Raw genomic sequence first — 27,609 nt, forward strand, 5'->3', positions numbered from 1 at the left:
CTAGCATCTCTATGTGTTACTTTCCTCATCTATAAAACGAAGATGATAAAAGTACCAGTCACCTAAAGTAGTTGTGAGGCTTCAATGAGTTAATACATGTAAAGCACACCTATATTCTTGGCACCTGATAAATGCAGTCTGAAGGATTACTACTATTATTATTACATGAGAGAGTTGTTATGGAGAAGCCAACTGAATGGTCACTGAAAAAGGGTGGGCTAAGTGAGGGGTTAAGAATAAGGGCTAAGAGGCAAATTTAGACTCAGTCCATTTGTAACACACACACACACACACAAATACTCAAGGAAATCACGTACGTCCTAAGAGAACAATAAAGAGACAAAAAAAAAAAACCCTAGGAAATAAAAAATAATTTTAAATGATCAAATTATTTTTCCTAGAGAACCATTTGAAGTTAATCTCAAGGCTTCTACAAAACAATAAAACAATATATTTTCACAACTAATAGATGTGGTTGGAGGTTTACTCTCTGTTAACTTTGACAAGATGTCTGACTTTTGAAACTTGGAGTTTGTTTGTATTCCACTATTCACTACTAATATCATGTTAAAAAAGTGGAAGTCTTCCCAGAAAGATTATTTCTCAAGTCTCCTCTCAGAATCACTTAAAAAGACAATTTTGTCTCCCTTCCTTAAAGATGTGAGGAACACATTGTTCACAAAAAAATGTGTGGAGGGCTGCAGAGGAAGGGGGAAAGGGGACCGAATCGAGTTGATTTCAGAGGGAGCGATGGAGTCTGCACACAGTGTAATACAGTGTCCTCACCCCCTCAGGAGAATCAAGAGAGTCTAGAATAGCAGAAGATAACAACAGCTTCAAAAGTTAACAGCCACTTGATAAAATATAGTCTCAATATGTCCATTAAAGCAGCAATGGAAAGAATTAGGTGTAAACCAAATGGAATTTCGACCTGAATAAAAGGCTCTGAAGGTTATTAAAACCCATTAACTAAATAAGAGCAAGGACCTTTACCATTTCTGTAAAGTTAAAGGGAGGAAAAGTTAAATAAACAGCTCGATTTGAGATCTAATTTCAGTTTTAACATGATCTTTGTTACAGAGGACATCTAAAATAGTAACATTCCCCACTGAAAGGAGAGCATCATTCAAGTGGCAAAAGGGAAGGACGCACAGGAAAACAGCATCCTAGTCGGAAACGTGAAACTATAGACTTAGAGGGAATAGTCTCGTATTGGGATGATCAGCTACTTCTGAACCTTCTGTGGGTTAGCAATTCAGCAAAACCATATTTCTTCCGAAGTATTTCACTGGTAACTCCTACTGTCTTTCTCAGGCTCATCTTCTTTCAAACTTTGTGGAAAATTTAATGATTGGAAGGAAACATTAATCATTAAGTGATCCCTCTTAATTTTTGCATTTCAAGTATCAATCCTAATTTCAATGGAAATCAGTGAACTATTTGTTTTTTTGAAAGATTTTATTTTTTTCCTTTTTCTCCCCAAAGCCCCCTGGTACATAGTTGTATATTCTTAGTTGTGGGTCTTTCTAGTTGTGGCATGTGGGGCACCACCTCAGCGTGGCTCGATGAGCAGTGCCATGTCCACTCCCAGGATTCAAACGGTTGAAACACTGGGCCACCTGCAGTGGAGTGCTGGAACTTAACCACTCGCCACGTGGCCGGCACGAACTATTTGTTTGTTTAAATGATGGTAATTCTGCCCTTTTTTTCCTCTTTCTCAAATCATCATATTTTTGTCTCCTAATGCCAAATTTACCTCTTTTTTTTCAGTTTTAGATGATTTCTTTGAAATACTGAGTTTCTTTGTCCAAGCTTCCACATGCGCAGAGTAGGCAGCTTCTACTTACTGCTGTTTGAAGCGTGCACAGACCATACTCAGTCCAAATAGTTTATGCATGTGTCTTTACTTGTTTCCTTGTGCCTCTTCTGTCCAGGTGAAAATTCTGAGTACTAGAATAACTGATGAGTTCAATGATACCAACAATAACATCACCTTGAAAATGTGACTGTTAGAGTATATGAACAATACCATGGAGAAGAAAAAACTTGAGATTTCCATTACATCTCTTCTATTAGAAAACAAGGACTGTCTATGTTGAGCTAATTATCATCTTCAAAGGCAATAGAGAAACTAAGTCTAAGAAAATGGGAATGTTTTACTCAGAGAAGCTGGGAGCTTAGTAGGTGTAAGTCCTATTGGATGCGAATGGGAGGAGAGGAAAATATAGAGTGACTTGAATAGAATGAGCCCAGGGAGGAATCTCCAATGAGACCTTTTGGTGAGAGATTGTTCAGGTGCTGGCTTTACATCTCTCATTACAGATTTTAGATACTATACCTCAAATATGAGATTGGAGGAGGAAGGACTATAGATAGTAGTTTTGAAAATATTTAATGAGAGGCTACTAGGTAACAGACCCATTGTTGGGTATTACAGAGTCAAGTATGAAAAATATATAGTTTTTGATCTTAAGTAAATCATGATCTAGTGGAGTAGAAGGAAATTTTATAGAATAATAAATAGAATCATGTGAAAGTACAATACTATATCAATTCAGATCACAATGCTATGGAATTTGTTGATTTTGTTTGGAAAAATCAGGAAATCTTCACAGAGAGAATAAAATTTCAGATGAATGGTGTTGGGTACAATGGTAATTTACCGGACAGAGAAGGGAAGAGGTACATTCAAGAGGGGAGGGAGGAAAAGGCAGCACGTGTTCTGGGAAGAGTGAGTCACTCTATTAGGTGGAGAGTAGGGCTTATGGAGAGGAGCACTGATGAAAAACGAGGTTAGTTGGGTAGATTGAAACTAGCTTATGTAAAGTCTAGCATTCTGCACAAGATTTGGGGTAAATGATTTTGTAAAGTAGAGAAGTGACAGGGTCAGAATTTTTCCTGCATAAAAACATGTTAAGGGAATGCCAAAAGGTACTCTTAAAGGGATACGAAAGTAAGAGGAACTATAGAGAAGAAAACCAAACTCCCAATTCATGAAATTGCCTACCTGTGCCTCAGATTGTGTCCTTCAGTGGATTTTGATGAGGATTTTAGGCTGGTTACTTTTAAAACTGCAGATGAGAAGGGGGCTCCGAGGAGTGGAATTTGCTTGCCCTTTGATGGAGACATTTGCATTTGTGAAGGAAGTCTCCATCTGTGGGGGTTGTCTCCCTCTCTGCACCAGGAGGAAGTTGGGATGGCTTTATCTCTGGAAACTCTTCATGGGGAAGGCAAGGACTTAAGTTGTTTACTGTCTGGCAACCTCATGTAACTGACACCCTCCAACATCCTCCTTTGTCTTTAGCTGAAGATAATATTTAAGCAGTGGCTTCTGACATTTACTTAATCTGGTTTGATTCTTATCTAAAAGTTGTAGGACCACCCAATAACCAGACCCTACTGGCACTGATACCATTTTAACAACTTTTTTTACATATTCTTTCCTTTGTCTTGTAAAGAGATAACTCACATACCTTAAATTTAGCCCTACTCTCCACCCATGTTTGCAGCAACAGCAGTGGCAGCAGCAGCTCCTCTTGCCCATGGGTCCTATCCCCATGCAGCAGCTCTGACTGCCCATGGGTCCTGTCCCCATGCTATTCCACACTATTCTCTAAATAAAAGAGCACTACTGCCAGACCTTGAGAGTCCAAGAAATCTTTCTTTCAACTCCTCAGCTCACCGACCCCGCATCAGATTTGATGCAGTTACTCTTTGTTTCAGGTCATTGCAGAACAATGAGAAGCAAAGGTGCCTGGAGAGGAGAACTAGAAAAGATTTGGAACATGAATTATGCTTTTCCTCAGAGTAAAATTGGGTTGTTTTTTTTTTAAGGCCAAAGATTTTCTGAGCATTTAATAAAGATAAAAAGTTATTAAAAAATTTAATTTCTGGTCATTAAATGGGAACTGACTTGTGAATCTAGTACACATTTAATCAGAAATGTTTATAATCTAGTATGCCTGAGACTGTCAGCTCTTTGAAAGAGAGAATTTCTAGAATGGGCCATAAAATATGAGATCACATAATGGTACTTCCTTTAATTATGAAGTGTCACCAGCATTTGCCTCTCTCATGGAAAAAAATTTGTAATAATTTTTTGGGGAGGGGAAAGATTGAAATCCCAATTTAATGAAAGGGATATGCTTTTCTACATGAAACATAGTATAACATATTTTCTCGCTGCATTCTTTTCTGTTATTTATGGAGGAATCCTATTGGATAATTGGACACATTATAAGAATATAAATACTGAGTTATATGATGTGTACATGAATGCTATCCAGAAACTAATTATGTTTTATCTCAGAATAGAAAAAAAAATTGTAGAAATAATCTTCCTATGAATAGGGAAAAATCATTGATAATTAAATGTAATTTACAAGTGTTGCAAATAATTTTATGTTCTTAGAAATTCCATTTGCTTGTTCAGTATTCAGATAAAAACTCGTGCCTTAAAGTGAAAGGCAAGAGAGCCCTAACAATTTCACATGCCAATATAGCCCGTCTGTTTAACACAGGTGCATAGATTTAGTGGTTGTCTCTGTAGGGGAGGAAGACTTTTCCTCTACCTAATGTGGGTTTGTCTGGCCGGAGAATGAATTAAATTCACATGAGACAGAATAGCAGGAGAAAATTGAACAAAGTTTTATGAGGACCATGGCCCGGGGCCTTTCTTCCTGAAGGAAGAAAGGGCACCAAAGAAGTGGGGTGCACAGAATGGTTATATACCCCCAAACAAGGTGTTTCACATATGCTTGAAATGTCCCTCCCACAATAGTCACAAGATTGCCCTGTCGGCACAGCAGTTGATGGACACGGCAGGTAGTGGGTCTGCTATCTCGGTGGGCGTAGTGGAGGCACTTCTATTGTCTTGAGCTGGGTGGTCACAGGTGAGTGCAGCAATCAGTTCCTAGCCTAAGGAAAGATGCTTAATCCTTAAAGAAATGCCAACGTTGGGAGGGGGAGGGAAGTCAGTTACAGGAGGTTACCAGAAACAGGAATAAGATTATTATGCAAGATTTAAGTCCTTGCCTTTGGCATTGATTAAGAGTTTCTAGAGACAAGCTCATCTCCTCTTCTTCCTGGTAGAGAGGGGGATATCTTTACAGATGGAGAGTTCCTTTACAATGTAAATGTCTCCTAACAAAGGGTAAGTAAATTCTACTTTTCAGTTGCTTTCCTGTCTGCAAAGTAACTAGCCTCAAATAATCATCATGCCAAAGAGACATATCTTGGGGTGGCCAATTCCAGTCCCCACCTCCATAGGCCGTGGTAGTGTTTTCTGCAGGTCTTAGTGAAGGCCAAAGGCAATGTGTTTGCATTACTGAGAGAAATCCATAAGGGAGAAAAAATTTAAAAGAAGGAATATTTTCACCCTCTTCCACCCCTCCCTCCCTCCCTCTCTCCTTTTCTTTCTTCCTTCCTTCCTTTTTCCTTCCTCCCTTCCTGTTTCCCTTCCTGCCTCTTTTCCTTGTTGTAATAACCATAAATGTGATGCACATTTGGGGAAACAAATTTGAAGACAGAATTATAAATAGAGGGAACTAAAAATCATCCATAGTCTCATTAGCTAGAGACAGCAACCATTAACATTATTTTTCCCTCTATTCTTTCTCTCAAGGAGTAAATTATCTGCATCTCTTGACCTTAGGCTATTGTTTTTAATTGCCTTAAGGCAAAGAACAAGATGAAGGTGAGTGGCAAGAGAGGAGAAATAGACAGGAACTGTATCCTTAGTTTTGTTGAGCCAACAGATTAACCAGCTTTCAGACTTGCCACAGTTTCATCAGTTAATGGATCTCTTTTGTTCCTGTTATTTAAGCCTTTCTGAGTTGGATTTCTGTTGCTTGACAGAACATTCTCTTAACATGCATGTGCTTCTTCCTTATCCAAACATCCACTCAGTTTTAATGGTCAGATCCATCATTAGGAAGGGGTCTCAAACATTAGCATGCATCAAATCAGCTAGAAGACTTGTTAAAACATGAATTACCGAGCCCATCTCCGTGGTTTCTAGGTCTTGGATAAGAATTTCTGTTTCTAAGAAGTCTTCAGGTGATGCTGATACTGTTGGTCCAGGAACCACTGACCATGAATCACTAATCTATGCCAGCAAGCTCCAGATAGAAGTGGTACCATTTTAGCCGCCAAGACGTTGGGAAACACAACTTTTATAATAACAGACCTCCTTCACTCATAAAGTTATATGTGATTTTTTTTTAAGAAGAGGTGAGGGATACTCTTTTTAGTTGTGAATTAAAAACAAAATAAAACAAAAAACCCTATGAATCAACAATGTGCTAATTGATATAAATACCAAGGTAAATCCAAAGGATTCCTGGGTTGAGAAACTCATAGTCCGATAGAGCACATTTGAGGTGTCATGGGTAATGGCTGGAAGACATATTTCCTAGTGTTCTGGAGGGTGTGTGCGGGCACTCAGTGGACTCCTGCACTACTTTGGGGACCCAGAGGATAAGAGACAGAGGGAAAGAAAAACCCTGCTTTTGAGGTGAGCATATTTGTACATATATTCTCTCGCTGCTTATTCCCATACACCCATCAAACACCAATACATCTGTTCACCTTACTCGCAGGAAACAAACGCAATTTAATTCTTCTATGAGTTTCCATCTCTTGGTTATTTTCAATAGCAGTCTTATTCAGACACTGGCAACTGTATTTCTCTGTAAAAAATATGCATTATGTAGAAAATTTCAGAGATTTTCTATTAAATGAGGCAAAAAAAATTCCACAATATTGGTAATAGTGTGTGTATATGTGTTTCTGTATGTACTGAAGGAAACTAAAATATAAGACAAAGAACAGCCTGAATTTACCTCTCAGGATATGGCAGTAACTCCATTTACTCTTGTTCCCTGTACTTCTTCAATGATATTGAGTTCTGTCCCTTTTCTCTTTTTCAACAACTTCAAAACACATTTGTCATAAAAAGGAGTGGGAGCAGTATTAAGAACACAGAAGTCACATCACAATAAGGCAAATGGTCAGGGCCTGGCTTGTTCTGTCGGTGGAAAGGAAATTGTTACTGGTTTTGACAGATTAACTGACCCCATGGAAATGCAAACTCTGTGTTTAAAATCCGAGTGAGCTGTCCACACATTAATCACTGAGGTTAGCTGAAGACTTGCCTCATCAGTATTCAGCACTCTGCCTTAAGATGTAAGCAGACAAGAAACTTCCTCGGATGGAGGGATGGAGAGGAAAAGAAGAAATCTTATCTGAGACCAAAGACTGACATCCTTTACTCATACCCAACTCCCATTGACTTCAATCAACTTCAGCTTCACATCAGGAAGAATTTTGCTGGAGGACAGAATTTTGAATTTCACTGGTAATATTACAAGTGGATCAAGGCTTAGAATACTGAGTTTAATATCTTGGATACAGAAGGAATAATTGGATTCTAGCAAGTCTTTTAAATGTCATTGGCTTAGTGAATTTTATTTTTTAAATGTAAATTTTAAAGTAGATATATATTGCATATAGCTACATAGATGCAGAGACCCAAAAGTATGCCTATTATTGCAGTGTTGCATAAAAGCTTTGAATTTATGGATTGAAGCAGTTTGATGTACTTGTCAAAACAAGGAATGTGCATTATGATTAATTTGGTTAGGAGAACAGCACCAGGTTCTTAAATCTGACCTTCCACCATATGTGCTTGTTTTCTCTATCTCCTCTTTGTCAGTCATCAAATGAATTATAAGTGAATTGTAATAACAATAGCAATAATATTAATACTGTTACCTAATATAGTTAACATTTATTGGGTTTTCTCTATGGGCCAATGGAAATTTTACAAGTGTTATCACATTTATTCTTACTACAACCCAATGCAGTAGTTAATATTATCATTATCCTCATTTTAGCAATGAGGAAACAAAAGTCTGGAGAAGTTAAATAAATTTTCTAGATCACATGCCCAGAAGAAGTAGGTACAGAAAATCAAACCCAGGTTTGCCTCAAAGAAAAGTTCACAAGCATGCTGCATTAGTTTGCACAGAGACCATGGGATCCCTCTGTCCTTTTCTATTCACAGCAGATTAAAGCAAAGTTCCTCGTCTGACGTGGAAATCACGTGTATCAAAGCAGCATCAGCAACAAAGGCATAGTTCTTAGCAACCAAGCACATATGTGTTACATGATTCTAAAAGACAGGTTAGTGTAAATAACTATGCTATTCAGGAATTTTAGATCTTAAAACAAAAAAGATACTTATCTTGAGGTTTTATGGACACTCCTCTTAATCTGTTCTTTCAAACCTATTTTCATTTAGAGGTATATAATGAGAAATGAAACCACAGCTACTATGGCTCTGTGTTAAACAACACTGGAAAACGGCATACTTCCCTTCTGTTATGTTAAGGAATACAGAGAATAAGGAAATTAGTTTCTTGCTTCAGGAAATACTTGATCTTGAAATATAACCTATTCCAACAAAAACACATAGGGTATTATCTAGACTAACAGCTTATTCATCAAGATACTTGAAGATCCTTACCTTACTGTCAAAAACTCGATGCCATAAATTCTCCCTAATTGCAATCAGTTCCTTACCTTGTAAGAAAAACTGTAAAATTATCCAGCCCAGGATCTAAAATCTTATAAATATTTGGCCTGTTTTTCCATTTTGAGACACTATGCTAAAATCCTGGCAAGATCTATTGATTTTATTAACATTCCTCCTAGCTGCTAAGAGCTTAGGCTCTGAAATTAGACTGGTTGGGTTAGAGTCTTTGTTTAGCAGCTTATCAGTTGTGTGATCTCAGTAACTCATTTAAACCTTTCCCAATAGCAGCTTCCTCTGTAAAATTGGATTAATGGTATTGCCTTCTTCACTGGGTTATTGCAAGTTAGATAAAATAACAAATGGAGAGGACTTAGAATAGTGACAAAATACTCAATAATATTGTTCTTTTTCCCACTTCTACTTAAGGCTTTTGTCAGAAAAGAGTGGAAATAATCTCTGTTTTAGTTTTACGTCTTGTTCAGTTCAGTTTATTCTCTAACTTTCTTCTTTTATGTCCCTTCTTCCTGCATTTCTACTCATTCAGGTGTTTATGTACTGCACCTGTAGACTAAGTTTCTCTCTTCATTATGAATCTTTCTGCACCCCGTCCCTCAAAACGACCTTCATTATTTTTTGCCCTATCTTAGGGCTTTCTCCCTGATGTGATAATGTTGGTATGACTGAATTGATGGTTGTGGATAATACTGATATTTTTTCAGATAAGATGTTTATACTTGAGCAGGTATCTTCAGTCCTCTAAGTGGTCAGCCTCAAGTACACTTCATTTTAACAGCTAGTACTGACATTCTTCCTCAGTGGCCAAAACGTTCCAGTCCTTTTCAGACAAGTAGGAAAATTCACACACAAATTTTAGGAGAAAGCCACTTGACTTTTATAAAGTAGAGCTTGTTGGTTTATGGGATTTGTTCAGCCGGTTGGGTCGGGGCCACTTAGGGACATGTTTGAGGTCAATCCTGCTGCTTAGAGTCTTGTTGATAATAGCTTTACTTAAATGCTGAATAACAAAAATTGAACAGATTCGGTCCCAGTGTCTATCAGTCAAATTAATAAGAGCAGATAACGCAGTGGTGTACTCGTGGGAAATTTCTCCAAAAGCCAAGATAGTACAGAAATGAGTGAATATTGTTGGAGATAGTGCTCCATATGTCACTCATGTTTTTGAATGTGAGCAAAGTACTGACAGTCCTTTGGTGATCTATATTTGATACTTATTCTTCTTTCTTTTTCTCTCAAGGTGAAGCAATTGCAAATAGAATTTTCAAAGAGTAGCACCACTAATCCACTACTGGCTTACAATAGTTGTTCAGAACATAGAGAATTGTTTTCTTTTTTCTTCCTATTTTATAAGTGAGGAATCTTGAAAAATTGTCTTCTGGAGCAAGTCCTTATGGACAATAGCTGAATTTTCAGTGTATGAAACAAATTGTATACCATACAAGGGGTTCAGTATGGAATAGCTATGGTGAGCCAGATGCGCCCGAAGAATCAGGTTGATAATATAATATCAGTGGTTTTCATTGCTGTTTAATCATGAGATTAATCAAAGACTGAAAGAAGTAGAATGAAAGTCAAGCATAAAGCCAGGAGAGTGAGGAAAGCAGAGAATCAAGAGTGGCTAAGAGAAGGCTCAGAAACTAGGAGCTAGGAATTAAGCTGAGCCTTTATCTCTTAGGGTTCTCTGCCTTCAAACCAAGGAGGACTTCACAGTTTTCATCTGATTCCCACTAATATTAGTAGATCTCTGTCCCGGGAGTCAAGCAAATTGTGTATAGGTCCATGCACCAGGAAGCTGGATGCCAGTAAATATTAAACTGAACTCCTATCTGTTAGGAGATAATTCTCCATGGGTCTTTCACATTTCTGTGTGTATTATGAACAAACGTACCAATGGCTTTTGTTCTAGATTATCTGTTTGAAGATGTTTGTATAGTGAAAAACCTTCGGTAGTAGAGACAGTATCTCCCTCAGGAGTAGAGGCCATGTTTGTTTACTGTCCACTTTAAAAATGATGTTTCTTGGGGGCTGGCCCGTGGCCAAGTGGTTAAGTTTGCACGCTCCGCTGCAGGCGGCCCAGTGTCTCATCACTTTGAATCCTGGGCACGGACATGGTACCGCTCATCAAGCCACGCTGAGGCGGCGTCCCACATGCCACAACTACAAGGACCCACAAGTAAGAATATACAACTATGTACCGGGGGGGTTTTGGAGAGAAAAAGGAAAATAAGTTTAAAAATCTTTAATAAATAAATAAATAAAAACTATGTTTCTTTCCAGGGCAAATCAGGAAGACTGGTCTGCTGCTCGTTATATGAGATTCAGGTTTTCTAACTTGCAAGCAGAGTAAAATCTTAGCACCACTTTCACAGTTTTTTTTTTTTTTTTCCAAAGATTGGCACCTGAGCTAACAACTGTTGCCAATCTTTTTTTTTTTCTGCTTTATCTCCCCAAACTCCCCCAGTACACAGTTGTATATCTTAGTTGTGGGTCCTTCTAGTTGTGGCACATGGGACGCCACCTCAATGTGACCTGATGAGCAGTGCCATATCCGCGCCCAGGATCCAAACCCTAGGCCACCGCAGTGGAGGGCACGAACTTAACCACTTGGCCACGGGGCCGGCCCCTCACAGTTCTTAACACTAATTTAGTTTAATCTGTCCTGCACTGTGTGTTCCTTAGCTACATAAGAGAGGTGCTGACTCTATTTCCACCCTGAATGGTTCTTGTGCTTCTCCCATAATTTCCTCCCCTTCCCCACCAGCAGCAACGCAGAAAAGAAGCTGGCTAAATGCTTGGCCCTTACTTCTAATATGTAAATACATTCTGTGTGGGAAAGCTCACAACCTGGTCTCTACTTTGTCTCCTGGAACGTTTCTGTCCAATCTGCTGATTAGTGTTCCCCACCCAAATCCTAAACTTTTTCCCACACACACTTCTGTGACTTGGCGTTGAGGTCCATTTTCTAAAATCTAAACCACAAAATCCAGTTCACTGACTTGACAATTTCCTGAATGGTCAATTAGCTAAATTTTCATGTTTTTTATCCCTATATTAAGTTTTATAGCTCTTCTTAAGAAAGTTCTATTTGATTTTCCATGATTTCTCTGCACCTAAATCTGGTGGGAACCGGGGCAAAGTGATAGGACTGCTTTCTTTAAGGAAAGGCCAGAGGAAAAAACTTTATGGAAATTGGCCTTTGGCAAATTAGAGCTCAGTGAAATGGTCTATTTCCTGGAGTTTCAGACACTTAGAGTAAAAGAGGGCCCTCCAACTTTTACTTAAAGAGTATGAGGAGGAGAATTTAGTGCCTAGCAATTTGTAGAATAAAAGCAGACTAGAGGAGGACAAAACAGTAGGAGTACTTGTCCCTTCACATCTCAGATACTTACAGGTGGAGAAAGAGTAGTCAGAAAAAGTATTGTCCAGTTATATATAAAGTAGTACCAGCTTCTTAGGAGGATGGCATTATAGTCATCTTAAGACAGATAGAATTGGCTTATGCTGGTAAATAAAGGATTCCAGGCCAGCAACTGCACAAATCCTAGAAGGAAGTGATATCTCATTGTGGTTTTGATTTCCATTTCCCTAATGGCTAGTGATGTTGAGCATATTTTCTTGTGCTTGTAGGCCATTTATACATCTTCTTTCCAGAAATATCTGTTCAAACACTTTCCCCATTTTTTAATTGAATTATTTATCTTTTTATTATGAGTTATAAGAGTTGTTTGCATAATCAATACAAGTCACTTGTCAGACATATGGTTTATGAATATTTTCGCCCATTGGCCATTCACTTTCTTTATGTTATCCTTTGAAGGACAAAAAGCTTTATATTTTGATGAAGTCTAATTTGTCTATTTTTTCTTTTGTTGCTTGTGCTTTTAATATTATATTTTAAAAACCATTCTCTATTCCAAGACCATGAAGATTTACTCCTATTATTTCTTCAAAAAGTTTTATTGTTTTAACTTCTACATTCAGGTCTTTGATCCACTTGGAGTTAATTTTTGTATGTCATATGAGACACAGGTCCAGCTTCATTCTTTTGCATGCAGATATTCAGTTGTCACAGCAACATTTTTTGAAAAGACTCTTCTTTTCCTATTGAATTGTCTTATTGAAAGATAAGATTTTAACCCTTGTTGAAAATCAATTGGCCATAAACGTGATGGTTAACTTATGAACTCTTGATTCTATTCCATTGCTCTATATGTCTTTCCTTATGCTATCCCCATATTGTCTTAGGTACAGTAGCTTTACAGTAAATTTTGAAATTGGGAAGTGTGTATCTTCCAACTTTGTTCCTTTTTTAAAGATTGTTTTGGCTTTTCAGGGTCCCTTGCATTTCCATATGAATTCTATGATCAGCTTGTCAGTTTCTGCAAAATAAGTAACTGGAATTTTCTCAGGAATTGTATTGAATCTGCACATCAGTTTGGGGAATATTGCCATCTTAGGTCTCTCCATTTGTTTAGATATTCTTTAAGTTCGTTCAACAATGTTTTAGAGTTTTCATAGTGTAAGTCTTGCACTTCTTTTGTTAAATTCGCTCCTAAGTATTTTCTTATTCTTGATGCTACTGTAAGTTGAATAATTTTCTTAATTTCATTTTTGTATTGTTCATTGATAGTATAAAAATACAAATTACTTTGTACATTGACCTTGAATACTGAGACCTTGTTAAAATTGTTTATTAGTTCTAATAGTTACTTGTGTATTCCTAAAGATTTCCTACATAGAAGATCACATCATCTGTGAATAGAGATAATTTTACTTCTTAGCTTCCGATCATGATGTCATTTTTTTTTTTTTTTTCCTAATTGCCTTGGCTATAACCTCCCATACAATATTGAACAGTAGTGGTAAAAGTGGGCATTCTTCTTTTGCTTTTCGTCTTGGCAGAAAGCTCTCTCTCTTTCACCACTGGACATCCATGGCATTTTCATAAGTGTCTTTCATCAAGTTGAGGTATTTCCCTTCTGTTACTAGTTTGTTCAGTGTTTTTATCATAAAGAGCTGTTGGATTTTGCCAAATGCTTTTTTTGCATCTAATGAAATGATCATGTGTTTTTTGTCCTGTATTCTATCAATATAGTGTATTACATTAGTGGGATTTTTGTATGTTTAACTAATCTTACAGTACCGGATAAATCCCACTTTGTTGTGTAAAATATTTTTTTTACATGTGACTGGATTTTGTTTGCTAGTATTTTGTTGAGGATTTTTATGTCTATATCCATAGAGATATTGGTCAGTAGTTTTCTTGTCTCGATGTTTTTTCTGGTTTTGGTATCTAAGGTAACCTGTCAAAGAATGGGTTAGGAAGTATCCCCTCCTCTTCTATTTTTTTGCAACAGTTTAAAGAATTGGTATTAATTATTCCTTAAATGTTTAATAGAATTAAGTAGTGAAGTCATCTTGGCTTGGGCTTTTCTCTGCAGGAAATCTTAAAAATTCCTAGTTCAATTTCACTTATTATGGATCTATTTATATTTTCTCTTTCTTCTTGAGTCAGTTTTGATAGTTTGTGTCTTTCTAGGAATTTGTTTCATCAAAGTTATCTAATTTGTGGCGTACAATTGTTACATTATTGCCTTATAATGTTTTTTTTTAATTTATTTCTGTAAGGTCAGTAGTAATGTTCTGACTCTTAAGTACTTCACAGCTCTGTAATCCCTTAGATATTTTGGCCCAGTGATACTGGCTTCAGACTTCTGCTCTCCAGAATTGTGAGCGAATACATCACTATTGTTTTAAGCCACCAAGTTTTTAGCAGCTTGTTACAACAGCCACAGGAAATGAATATAGTAAACTAGTGATTCTGAGCAAAACTTCTAAGTCAGAAGATTTTTCCCCAGTTCTTTTTCTGTCCACTTTCTTGGTCATTGCATTACCGTGAGATTCAATGCTTTTCATTCTGTTCCTGGCTGCTCAGTACAATAGGATTACAAAAGTAGTGATAAAATCCTATCTCCATGGCTCAGCTGCCACAAGGCAAAAATAGCTAGAACCGTCAGCCTCAGATTCTTCCATCCAAGTGCAAGGGAGCAATTGAAATATCTGTAGTGTGCCTGTAAATGGATTTGACTCTTGTTTTTTTATTCATAAGTCATGTTTTTGCTATTTTCTCCTGTGCTATTTGAGACCTTTCCATTTATTCTCTGGTCACTGAGTTGAATTTCAATGAGAACTTTATTCCTGGTGTACCTCATCTTGTCATGCAAATTGTCTCCCAGTGTTGAAGTAGTGTTTTTTTTAACACTACTTTTTTTAGAGCAGCTTTAGGTTTACAACAAAGTTGAGAGAAATGTACAGAGATTTATCATATACCTCCTGCCCCACATGTGTATAGTCTCCCTCATTATCAACATCACTCACATTTTTTACCAAGGATGAACCTACATTGTTACATCATCACCCAAAGTCCATAGTTTACCTTAGGGTTTCGTCTTGGTGTTGTACATTCTATGAGTTTGAGCAAAAGTATGATATGTATCCATTATTAAAATATCATACAAAGTTGTCTCACTGTCCCTGTGCTGTGTCTTTTCATCTCCCCCTCTTGACTCCATCCCTGGCAACCACTGATCTTTTTATTGTCTTCATAGTTTTCTCTTTTCCAGAGCATCATATAATTGAAACTATACAGTATGTAGCCTTCTCAGATTGCATTCTTTCACTTAGTAATATGCATTTAATGTTCCTCTGTGTCTTTTATGGCTTGATAGCTCATTCTTTATTAAATGTTGAATACTATTTCATTGTCTGGATGTACCACAGTTTATCCATTCACTTACCAAAGGAAATCTTGGTTGCTTCCAAGTTTTGTCAGTTATGAATCAATCTGCTATAAACAACCATATGCAAGTTTTTGCGTGGACATGAATTTTCAACTTATTTGGGTAAATATCAAGGAGTGAGATTGCTGTATCCTATGGTAAAAATGTATTTAGTTTTGTAAAAAACTGCCAAACGGTCTGCTAAACTGGCTGTACCATTTTGTATTCCCGCCAGCAATGAATGAGAGCTCCTGTTGCAGAGACACAAGAGCAGAAACTGCCCTGGGAACCAGTGCCTGGCTAGGGAAAACTGAGAAGGCAACATAAAAATGTTGAATGAATGAAAAAAAGTGAAGGAAGTGCAGATACATGGAGGAAGAGAATTCCAGGCAGAGGAAACACAAAATATGAAGACTTTAAAGTGGGAGTGGTCTGTGTAGTGTCTTCAATGAACGCCACAGAGTTATGAGCTGGAGTGGAGTAATGATGAGAAGAAAAGTAGAAGATGACATCAGAAAGATTGGCAGATAGGATTGTGGATAGTCACAAAGGTAAGGACTTTGCTTTTATGCTTAGTTAGAAGGTTTTCAGTAGAAGTGAAAAACTGAAGAGTTTTCAAAATTGAAAACTCAGGTTTGACTTTGGTATCACTGTGATACTTCTGGCTGCAATGTTGAGAATACACTCTAGGGGACAAGGGGAGAAGCAAAGAGCTCACTGTTTCTGACCAGTGTTAAGACAATTGTTTCTGCCATTGGGAAGTCATGTGGAAACCACAACTGCTCTAGCAGTGTTATTAAGGATCCAAAGCACTTTGTATGAACACACATCTGGTTCTGTGATGGGAAGGTTTAGATGGGTGCCGGGACTGTGTCTTACTACTCTCCCGAGGGTCATTCTTTGCAGATGATACCAGCATTGGGATGAGAAAGTAGGTCATCTAGAACAGACAAATTTATTTAGGGGTTGAGGTAGACTCAGGTAAGAATCAAAATGAAGTTCAGATATGGGACCCATTGGACAGGAATGAATGTATGGTAAGCATTTTCTCTTTATTCAGGAGGCTACAAATAAGCATTGAAGCAGAGAAATAGTTCAGGGAGTCCACATCCTTGGATAATGTTGAGAGGAACCTATTTATGTCGAAATTACAGCTAAGCCTTTGGAAATAACCAAGTATTTGCTTGAGATAATGCCCTGATATTCTGCATGTTGAACATTCTTTTCACAAGGGAGTTCTGGTAAAAAGAAAACTCAGTGCTTAAACGGCTAAAATTCAGATAATCATAAATATTTTTTATGCACCTATGATCAGTGATATGGAAACAGTATTTGTGGCCACTAATTGGGTCACATATAGAAATACAGTCATGTGCCACGTCATGACTTTTCAGTTAGTGATGGACTGCATATTGATGGTGGACCCATAAGATTATAAGATTATAATGGAGCTGAAAATTTTATATCGCCTAGTGACTTGTAGCTCTTGTACTGTCGTAGCACAACACATCACTCACATGTTTGTGGTGATGCTGATGTAAATAAATCTCAGGCCCTTCAGGAGGTATTCCAGAAAAAGGCATTGTTATCATAGTGGATGACAGCTCCATGCATGGTAAGTCCTAGGCCTTCACATTCACCCACTTACTCACTCACTGACTCACTCAGAGCAACTTCCATTCCTGCAAGCTCCCTTCATCATAGGTGCCCTATACAGGTGTACTATTTTTTAGCTTTTATACCATATTTTTACTGTACTTTTTCTATATTTAGATATGTTTAGGGGCTGGCCCCGTGGCCAAGTGGTTAAGTTCATGAGCTCCGCTGCAGGCGGCCCACTGTTTCATCAGTTTGAAGCCTGGGCGCAGACATGGCGCTGCTCATCAAAGTACGCTGAGGCAGCGTCCCACATGCCGCAACTAGAAGGACCCACAACTAAAATATACAACTATGTACCGGGGGGCTTTGGGGAGAAAAATGAAAACAATAAAATCTGTAAAAAAAAAAAAGATATGTTTAGATACACAAATACTTACCATTGTGTTATAATTGCCTACAATATTCAATATAGTAATGTGCTGTATAGGTTTGTAGCCTAGGAGCAATAGGCTAGACCATATAGCCTAGATGTGTAGTAGGCTATACCATCTAGGTTTGTGGAAGTACGCCTTATGATGTTCGCACAATGACAAAATCGCCTAACACCACATTTCTCAGAATGAATCGCCATTGCGTGCACTAAGAATTGCATGACTGTAATACAAAAGTAATTTGCAAATGAAAAATATGAACAAAAAAATTTCTATTATCCAAAAATAATAGTAGAAGATAGTGGAATTTTGAGAGGACACAGATAGCCAAGTTTGCATGATTTTTCTGTTCTCTTTTGAAGTTACTTTTGATTTTCTTCATCATAATTGTGAGAACACCTTCAAAAGACTGTTTAATCTCTGCAACTCTGCCTCTGTGTCCTTCAAATGCTGTTATAAACCTGTGAACTTGCTTACAATTTCAGGTATTTGTATGTCAATTGTCTACCTTTAATTATTTGATTCTTCTAAGTCTGATTATTCCTTTTAGTATCTCTCATTCTATTAGCGGAGGTTTGGGTTATTTGTTCTAGTTTTATTCCTGCTTTTGTTCTCTTTCTGTTGTAAATTTCTTTGAAACGTTTCCGAGAGCAAGGCAATGACACTTGACTAGGTAGCACAAAAATTGACTACATGTTTTCTTCTTTCTGTTTGAGAAATAGCAATTTCTAAGAACTCTTGTTTATAAAATTAACTTCTCTCTTTTTCAGCTTTTGCATTATGTAAATCAGCTGTAACCAAACCCAAACTTTCAAATTATGCATTAGGAAACAATCTGTAGTAAGTTAAATGCTATTTTTGTGACTGATACTTTTATTATTTTAGAAATGATAAGATGAATCTCACAAGTCCTGAATTGTATATAAGGTCAACAAATGTAAGGAAATGATGAAAAGTACATTTAACTGAGATAAGCATAATTGATGTAATGACTCATGGTTGTTCAATTCTGCTCCGTTCTGTTGGTCAAAGCAATTCACAAGGCCAGCCGTAGTCAAAGGGAGGGAAAATAGACTCTACCCTTTAATGGGAGAAGCAGTATATCTTCAGTTAATATTTGTTGAGTTGAACCATGTCAGAGCCATGTTACTTCTCTTCCTTTTGAGAAAACAGTACTTTCCCAGGTTATTCTACAGCCTCACAGACAATATTACTCTCTAACATTTACCTGAGTAAAGTGTCAAGTCATTTGTTTTATTTATCTTCTATTTCCTCTACATCAAGGATAAAACTTTCATTTTTGTGTCTCTCATTGCATGCAAATTGCTTCCTTAGTGGAGGTGACCCCATCACTGATGAACCACTATGTTCCAATGATCACATTAAATGATCTTACAAGGCTTTAAACTAAATGCTCATTGAAATGAAGAGATGGGAATGGGTCTAGGTTGTATTTTTTATTAGTATTATTCTGATTTGGCTGCAGATAGTTTTCTGAAAACTAAACAACATAAATAATGGACTGAAAAATTCTCTTTAAAGAGACTAGCTCCATTCTATAAAGAATCTATTTTGTTTAAGGTCACAAGAACTGCTTTTAGTAAAATTTCAGTGTAGTTGTAACCCAAAAGGTTTATGAGAGCTGACAAAGTATAGAATAATTAATGTGAACACGCGCTTGTGCTTCGCAATTATAAAACAAGAGTTCTGGGGACCATAACTTTCTTCTCCTATTGAGCAAAATTTTCGTCTAATTTTGGGTTGGAATCCTAGAGCCACTCATTTCATTCTGGAACACTATTTAGAAAAGGGTCACCCTTGGAATATGCTTTTATTTCTATACTTCAAGATGCAATATGGTCTAAGAGGTAAGAGTTTGGACTTTGGGGAGGATAAACTGAGTTGAAACTGTGAATTTTACACTTATCAGCTATGTGACCTTGGACAAATTGCTAAATCTCTCAAGACCCCATTTTCTCCTTTTATAAGATGTAAATAATTAATGATAATTGTGCAAGAGAACATTTAATGATTTTAAATAGCATAATTGTGGAAAATAGCCTAGCAGAGTGCCTGCCACAGAGAACATATTTATTATTGCTATTACCATAGTTTCTTTTCTTTATATATCCTCCTTAGGGCTATATTTTGCACACTATGGTAAAGACTATTAGAAATCTTAAGAGAAGCAGGCCAAGTTGTGGGAGGGAAGGATTTTTTTTCTTTGCATGTTTGAGGGAGGAAGTGCACTGTTTCCTTACACTACTTAAAATTTATTTATGGGAATTGCCGTGAGGACATGGAATAAACACCATATTCTACAGCTTTTACCCACACATTCTTGAGAACTTTTTTAACTTATAGAAAATGTATTTCATTTTTGGGGATAAAAAAACTTTTATTTTGAATATGATAATTTCCAGCTTTGTTTTATTTATTCATTTTCTTTTTGCCATCTTTAGGAAAGGAGCTTAAGTATTTTGATAGTCGTATTTCCAAAAATTTATTTTTAATTATGTTAAAATACAGAACATTTCATATACTTTATATCATGATTGTATAGGACCTTGTTAATCTTCCTTCTGCATTTACAATTTTCATACGAGCTCTGCTGAAATGTCTTCTATATTTTTAACACAACTCAAAATTCTACTTTCAATATTTTAATCCTGCTTTTTGGAATTTATTTAAAACTCATTTGAAAACTTACTTGAAACATTATTTTTATTGCTCAAGATATTCTACTAAGCACAGCATGTATATTCTTATTAATATATAAAGAACCCAAGGGTTAGAGATGAACTTATTGCCCAAGTTTCAATAGCTCTAAAGATGTATCTAAGCCTAAAATGTAGGTCTTTTGAATTCAAGATTAATGTTCTTGTTATGCAGTATTTCCAGTTGTTTGCACAATGATCATTAGGATAGATTTCATTGTTCATTTATCTTTAGAATCCATAATGATTAAATAAACTCATTATGATCACACGTTTATTCTCTGGCAGATGTACAATTTGGATTTGATTTGACTTCAAATGTTTTGTTTGACTAAATGCTAACTCCTTTTGAACAGACTGTATAATATTCTCTTCAGTATATGTACCAGATTGCACTAGCCATTTTTCTGTCTGGGGAATTTTAACATCATTCAGTTTTTTCTTAGTGAAACACAGCTGTTCAATTATTATAATGTTGAGTAAAATCTCTCTCCTCTCTCTCTCCCTCTGTGTATGATATCTATTTGTACTGAAAGATTTCAGTTTACAATTAGCTTTTGTCTTTTCCTCTTTTGGCTGTGAATTAGCCACACTTTCTACCATAATTTTGTCCTGTCCTTTTCTTTCTACTCACACACTTTCCAATTTCACCATTTTTCTCTGTTAGACACTCATGATACTAATGTTAACTCTTTAGTTAGCTCGTCGCCAACCTCAATTAATGCAAAATATTCTTGGGAATTGAGGTTGCAACGAAAAGTTCTTCAAAATGATTGTCCCCCAGATCTGCAACGGGGTTCTTAGAGCTCACCAACTGACTCCATGGCTTACCTCATTGAGCGCTTGTTGACTTACCTTTATTCCAGAGATAAGCTCCCAACTTTCTCTTTTGAGAGTATTTGATTGAGGAGATTGGTAGTTGTGCATGTGTGTTTTGGGTGATATACACAGGAAATGAGAAATACCTAAGACTACAGCTCTATATTCATATCATAAATATCCATTTCAATGGAAAGTAAGAATGACACGGGCTACCGAAAATCACATAGATTGCTTTTGTGGGATAATCTTTGCTTCTTTTGATGGCAAATAAGCAAGGACCACCAAGCTAGCTCAAATGAAGTGAGTTTAGGGTAATGATGCACAGAAAGCAATAAACAGAATCTCATGAAAATTCAAGAAAGAGTGCAACAAAGATATATCTCGCAAATACTGAAGCTGGATGCTGGTCTCAATTTGAGGAAATTTTAGAATACTGCAGTAGCAAAGATTAAGATATAATGTTAGTACTATTGCATTTACATGTCTAGTCAAAAACCTGGTGATTCCTTTTCCTATCCTACTTTTAATTGAGAATTCTTTGTTTATTTCCTGATTGTATGATTAAGAGAAGGAATTTGTTAGATTTATCTATATTTGTACATCAGGCCATAGCTGATGACCAGCTATGAATGAAATGCTCAAAAGGCAGAAATTTTCATGGTTTAAAAAGCCGTGGCTCCGGGAGTCGCGTGACTTAAGATGGCTTCCTATGCCACACCTGAGTTTCAGTAAAGGCTCTGAGAGGTCATTTCTCCTAGACGGGGGTTGTATGGGAACAGGGACAACGCCTAACATAGCTAGAACAGTAAGTTATAAATACTTTACACTTTCATGTTAGAGAAATGGCGCTAGAATAGAAAGAGATCATTCAGATCTCTGGTAATTCACATGGGTAGACTGAAGCCCTCAGTATTAGGGACTACAGAATAGGAAGGATTACATTTCTTTAATTGTAGGCCCAGAATTCAAAAAGGACTTCCACTTAACGGTTTTGTTTGTTTCTGTTCTATTATACTACTTCTATAAACATCATTTCATTTGATGCAGGATATATGTAATCCTCTTTGGTAGACAAATAGAGACACAATTGTGTAAATTGATCAGACCGTGAAATTTGTGATTGAGCCAAAATTCTTACTATAGTTCAAGACTCTGTACCATTTTTCCAATCTTAATTTTATTTCATTTATCTTCACATTTTCTTTTTTATTTTTAATTTTGCAAAGATGATATCTTCCTTTATTCTCCCACTTATTATGTCAGTGTTTTAAGACTATCAAAGTGGTCCAAATATGAGCATTCCAGGATAAATACAGAGAAACCTAAGCTATGGTCATCCCAAATTAATAAGCATCCCTTAAAAGAATTGATAGTGGGCTGTGGCTGACTTTTCTCCCCAAATACATAAACTCATTTTCTCTTTGGATCTTTCTTTGACAGTAATTCACAGAACACAATGAAAAGACAGCTAGAGGGAAGTGAGTTATTTATAGTTCAGGCTGCTGCAGGAGCATCTACAATATACAATTAGTTTGAAAAACTAGGAGCTATAAAGAGAAACAACATCATCTTGCTTTGAAAAGATATGGTTTGTTTGAGCTTTGACATATTGCTTCTATGAATTTATATTAATAATTTTAGTGGCAATGATATGACAAGAGGGGTAGGCTTGAGGGAGGTGACTATTATTCTACATTTGAAGGCTTCTGTGTGCATGTGTGTGTGTGTATGTGTGCATTGACACGTCTGCTTGGAAAAGGAGAAGGGTTATCCCATTACTTTCCCTTTGTAGTCTTTTTTTTTTTCTTAAAGATTGGCACCTGAGCTAACATCTGTGGCCAATCTATTTTCTTTTTGTTTTTCCCATCTTCTCCCCAAAACCCCTCAGTATATAGTTGTATGTTCTAGCTGTGAGTGCCGCTGGTGGTACTATGTAGGACGCTGCCTCAGCATGGCCTGACGAGCAGTGCCATGTCTGTTCCCAGGATCCGAACCTGCGAAACCGTTGGCCACTGAAGTAGAGTGCGTGAACTTAACCACTCGGCCATGGGGCTGGCCCCTGTAGTCTCTTCTTAAAACAGAGGTTTTATATGAAAGACTGACTTAAAAAATGTAAAACAGTGAAACTCAGTGGTGGTCTGAACACCTTATTTCAGCTCATCCAACAGCCTGAACACATGGTGACCGCATGAGCCTAACTCTTCTATAGTTTCGATGCTACATTTCAAGATTTTTGTCAATGACAACAGAAATTTAGAAGTTAAGAATGTAAGAACTACAAAGAAAGCAGACTTTGGCAATTATAGCAAAGACTAGAGAGAGAAAGAAAGAGAGAGGGAGAGAAAGAGAAAGAGAAGAGATAGTATAAGATAGTACGAAAGTAATTTTGCAGGCAGATCCTTTGCCCACTAGGTACTTGAGAACTTGGTAAGCACAATTCATACTTTGATCTCCTGATGAAAGAGGGGGCTCTTACACTGGCAAGATTTTTATTTTTAATCTTGAGTCCAATAGTGACTTTGAGTTAATGATGATAACTATGACTTTGCACTATTCAGTTTCTCCTTTATTTATTCATTAGTAGGAGGGATATTTAGGTTTTTTAAATCATTTAGATGACACTTCATTTTGTTCAGATCGATGTGAGTTAAGTTAATAACTATATTATCAGCAATAGTCATAGTTGTGGTGATTGTTAGCTTACAGATAAGTAATATACACCAAGTACAGTGCTGAGGATTTTACAGACCTCACCTCATTTGATCCAAACAACTCTCTAAGGGAGAATATTATCTTGATATTATTGTGAAGATAACTGGTGTGTACAGATAGAAGTCGTAGGCCATAGATTTTGGATTTCAACCCCATCTGGGACATTTATTTCATTCATTCACTCACACACTCCATCATTCATTCAACAAATACTTTTTGAGAGCATTTCATTTGCCAGGCACTGTTCCTGGCTCAGAGGATTCCCAAGTGAGCCATGCAGTTAAGTACCAGATCTCAGCCCTCTCCCAGGAGATTATGTTCATATTGAGAAAGACACAAGGAGCAGGCAACATAATCAATAACAAGCTAATTTGAGATTCTAATTAGTTTTATAAAGGGAAAAATTATTGAGTAACTAGGGTGAAGTTAATACTTTAGGTAAGAAGACACTCAAGGAAGGCTTCTCTGAAGGATACAGCATTTTCACTGAGAATGCCAGAGAGAGAAAACTACACAGGAAATGTGAAGGATCTAAAGAAGGAGTGAGTTGGCACACTTGAAGAACAAAATCAGGTCAATATGTCAGGGGTACATGAGCTAAGGGGGAAGATGGAATGAGATGGGGCTGTAGAGGCAGGCTGGGGCCAGGTCTCGTGGAGCCTCATCCTCTATGGTAAGGAGAAATTAGGATTTTATTTTAAGAACACTGAGAAGATAGTGTAGTGCTTTAAACTTCAGAAAGTGATAGTGTGTTTTAAGTGATCGCTCTAGAATTCTGACAAATTCATTATATCTCCAAACCTAATTCAAATCGTTCTTCAAAATGGCGGACCAGGAGGATAGAAGAAGAAATTAAAACTATGGAATGACAGCAGTTTTTAAACTGGGAAACCATGATGATAATTGTGCTTAACTGTGGTTATTGTTTGGGGGAGGATTTTGGCTTTGGGGTAGAAAATAAAATAAATATCTTCCTCTGGGGTAATCTTTCTTCTATCAGGAGATTCTCACTGAAAAGAAACGTCTTTTCCTTGGAGCAGAGATTAGCCAATTCAGCCGGAACTTTTCAAGATAAATGTTTCATACACACTGGTTGAAATAAATGGCTCTTGAGAGAGGGAATGTAATATTCTCTTGCAGTTAAAAGCTAGCTATTCCTTCCTTTTCGGTTAAGTCTGTGTCCAGGTAAAATGCAAAATACCAAAGAAATGCTTACTTGGTTCATCAAGGAATACAGTTTAATGTCTTTGAATAAATGAACCAGATTAAAAGAACGTTTAGTATAATAAAAGGATAATAAATGATTACCTTTCGGAGATTCATTTAGAAATAGTTGAAATGACAAAGTTTTCTGCTAAAAACAGGAATATTGAAGATATTTATTCCTGGATGATGAGGAAAAGCCATTTGATAAACTGTTTTTAATCCACTTGTTTTTGGTGCAGTAACCTTTTAGCATTCTCACATTTGTAGTGCTGAAACTCTAACTAAATTTTCGTATGAGCTAATTAATATTATTTTATTTATTGTAGGCATATTTTCTCTTTTTATGTAAATATGAGACAAGTATAATGTTCATTTTTCTTTAATGAAATAAACATATGAAAAATCACCAGTAATTTGTCCTTCCTATGGAATTACTATGGAATATTCTTTATTTTTGGTCTCAAACCTGCTGCAGGATTCCTCTTGAGTTGGATTTTCTTAGTCTGTCTCAAATGAGGCCTCTAGAACTCAAGTCTTACATAACTAGTATGAGTGGAGTGGCATGAAGGAAATGAAAAGGGGAGGAAGATAACTAGGCTAAAATTACCCATTAAAAGTTAGCATGCCAATGTTTTCCAAAGCCTGTGTGATGTGACTGAGACCTTGAAACACTTTATTCTATCAGGAAAATCTATTTTCCTTCTCAAACGAAACTCAAAGATGTTGAGTCTTTAAAAGATACAGCTTCCTGAAATCTCCTGTAAATACAAGTCTTCCCAGGTCCTGAAAACTGACATTTATTGGCATCCTCTAAATCTCAAACGTTTCAAGAGGTAACTGAAATATCCCTTAAGGAAAACATAATGTGAGTGTTTACAGTTTTGCTTTACAGAGTGTATATAGATATAAAATATTATCCTTATAATAAAAATGATTCCCTCTTTACACTTGTACTTCAGTGCTGTCAGAGCCTGCGCATGTACCTCTAAAACTACTGGAAGGATAGGATTCATTTATCACTGCCATGTTTTTTTCTGAATTACTCAGATTATACTGATTACACAGAAAGCCAAAATGGCTTGGTTGGCAAGGTGGGTCTATGATCACTGCTTTCTTCATCTTTTAAATTATCTGCCATTTCCAGAAGCTCCTCCACACACGTATTCTAGATCCCAAGGATGTGCCATTCTGGGTCCCTTCTAGAACTGCTCATCCTAAGTAAATCCTCACATCCCATACTTTTAGCTTGGCAGCAGTTCCCTTTTAAATTTCCCCTTATACATTGTTGTCTAATGGTTGTAAAATACCTTTTTATACTCGTCCCCATTAAGAACATAATGATTGAGGATGATACTACATATTACCAATTAAGGAGATCTAGAAAGCTTACATAGTTTTATGTAGAAAATCAAAGAATGGAGCTCTGATGCTTGGAATTTCAGGTACAATGTCACACTCAGGAGAGAGAAACTCTTCTTCAATGACTTTTCATACTTCTACTACAGAGATGGCAGTTATTTTATTTGCTTTTAATGCTGGCTGTTCTAAATTCATGGTCTATCTGTGCTGATGGATATTTTAAAAGATATGGCTACGGTCCTATCAGGAAAGTTGAGGGAAAGTGGGGGAATAGGAAATTATGATAGATTTTAAATCATTGCTTACATCTTTTCTGCCTTAAAATGAAAAGTGCTAATAGAAAAGTCTTAAGTTTTCCTACATCTTCAGATAGAAGCCTGTAGCTGAGAAAGTATGTGTGTGTGTGTGTGCGCTGTGTGCACATGTGCACAGACTAAAATGTGGGGTGGAAAGAACCCCAAATGGACTAGCTGCTTTTATTAAAAAAATTATTTTATAGTTTACTGTTCTTACATGATCTTGTAGTTTATAATATCTTGGAATCATATGACAGATGCCATTGATATATACCATCTAGTAATGCTTGCACGAAAAGTTCAAATGATAATGAGGCTACAGACCTCACCTTTATCCACAAGCTCATCAGGAGGTCAAGCGCTGTGAGCTGTGTCTGTGGAAGTAGGTGGTGTCAGAACTGTGTGCTCCCACGATGACAGCTACTTTGAACAATAAGGAAGACAATTAAGAAAGCATATGTAGAAATCAGCAAAACATATATTGTGTCCATTCCATAACTACCTTCAGAAAAAGTTAATTATACATGTCAGTGCTTCATTTACAAAAGTGGGAAATCCGAAGTAGTCTATTGTAGGAAACAATTGTAGAGCTTTCACAAAAAGAGAAACCTACTTGGGGCCGGCCTGGTGGTGCAGTGGTTAAGTTCTCACATTCTGCTTCAGAGGCCTGGGATTTGCCAGTTCGGATCCCTGGTGGGGACATGGCAACACTCAGCAAGCCATGCTGTGGCAGGTGCCCCACATATAAAGTAAAGGAAGATGAACACAGATGTTAGCTCAGGGCTAATCTTCCTCAAAAAAAAAAATAAATAAAATAATAAAAAAAAGAGAAACCTACAAAACTATAGTATAATATTCTGCATACCTGGGAAATTCTGGTTTCCTTAGAGTTTTTGGTATTTTTCTACAAAAGGTTTTAATATGCATAATAGCAATGATTTATATTTATTAAGCACTCAGTGCTTCCCCTGTATTAGCTCATGTAAAATTTTCAATAGAAGCCTCGTTTTACAAATGAGGAAACTAAGAAACAGAGAGTAGTAACTCTTCCAAGGTCACATGGCTAATAATTTTTTAAAAACCAACAGATTTCGCAGCAGCCAATTATCTCTAGACCTCCAAGTGTAACCACTA

General features: G+C 36.8%; 1 protein-coding gene across 1 annotated transcript in view; it reads left to right on the plus strand.

The window, feature by feature from the left end:
- The window catches only part of LOC138918059 (uncharacterized), a 242,715-nt gene that overhangs the window by 210,408 nt on the left and 4,698 nt on the right, over positions 1-27,609 (plus strand). The window contains exon 5 of the mRNA XM_070237964.1: positions 15,569-15,884. Within this exon, the coding sequence (XP_070094065.1) occupies positions 15,569-15,660 (92 nt within the window). The 3' untranslated portion in view covers positions 15,661-15,884. The remainder of the gene's footprint in view (positions 1-15,568; positions 15,885-27,609) is intronic.

This window comes from Equus caballus, chromosome 1 (genome assembly GCF_041296265.1).
Source record: "Equus caballus isolate H_3958 breed thoroughbred chromosome 1, TB-T2T, whole genome shotgun sequence".
NCBI lineage: Eukaryota > Metazoa > Chordata > Mammalia > Perissodactyla > Equidae > Equus > Equus caballus.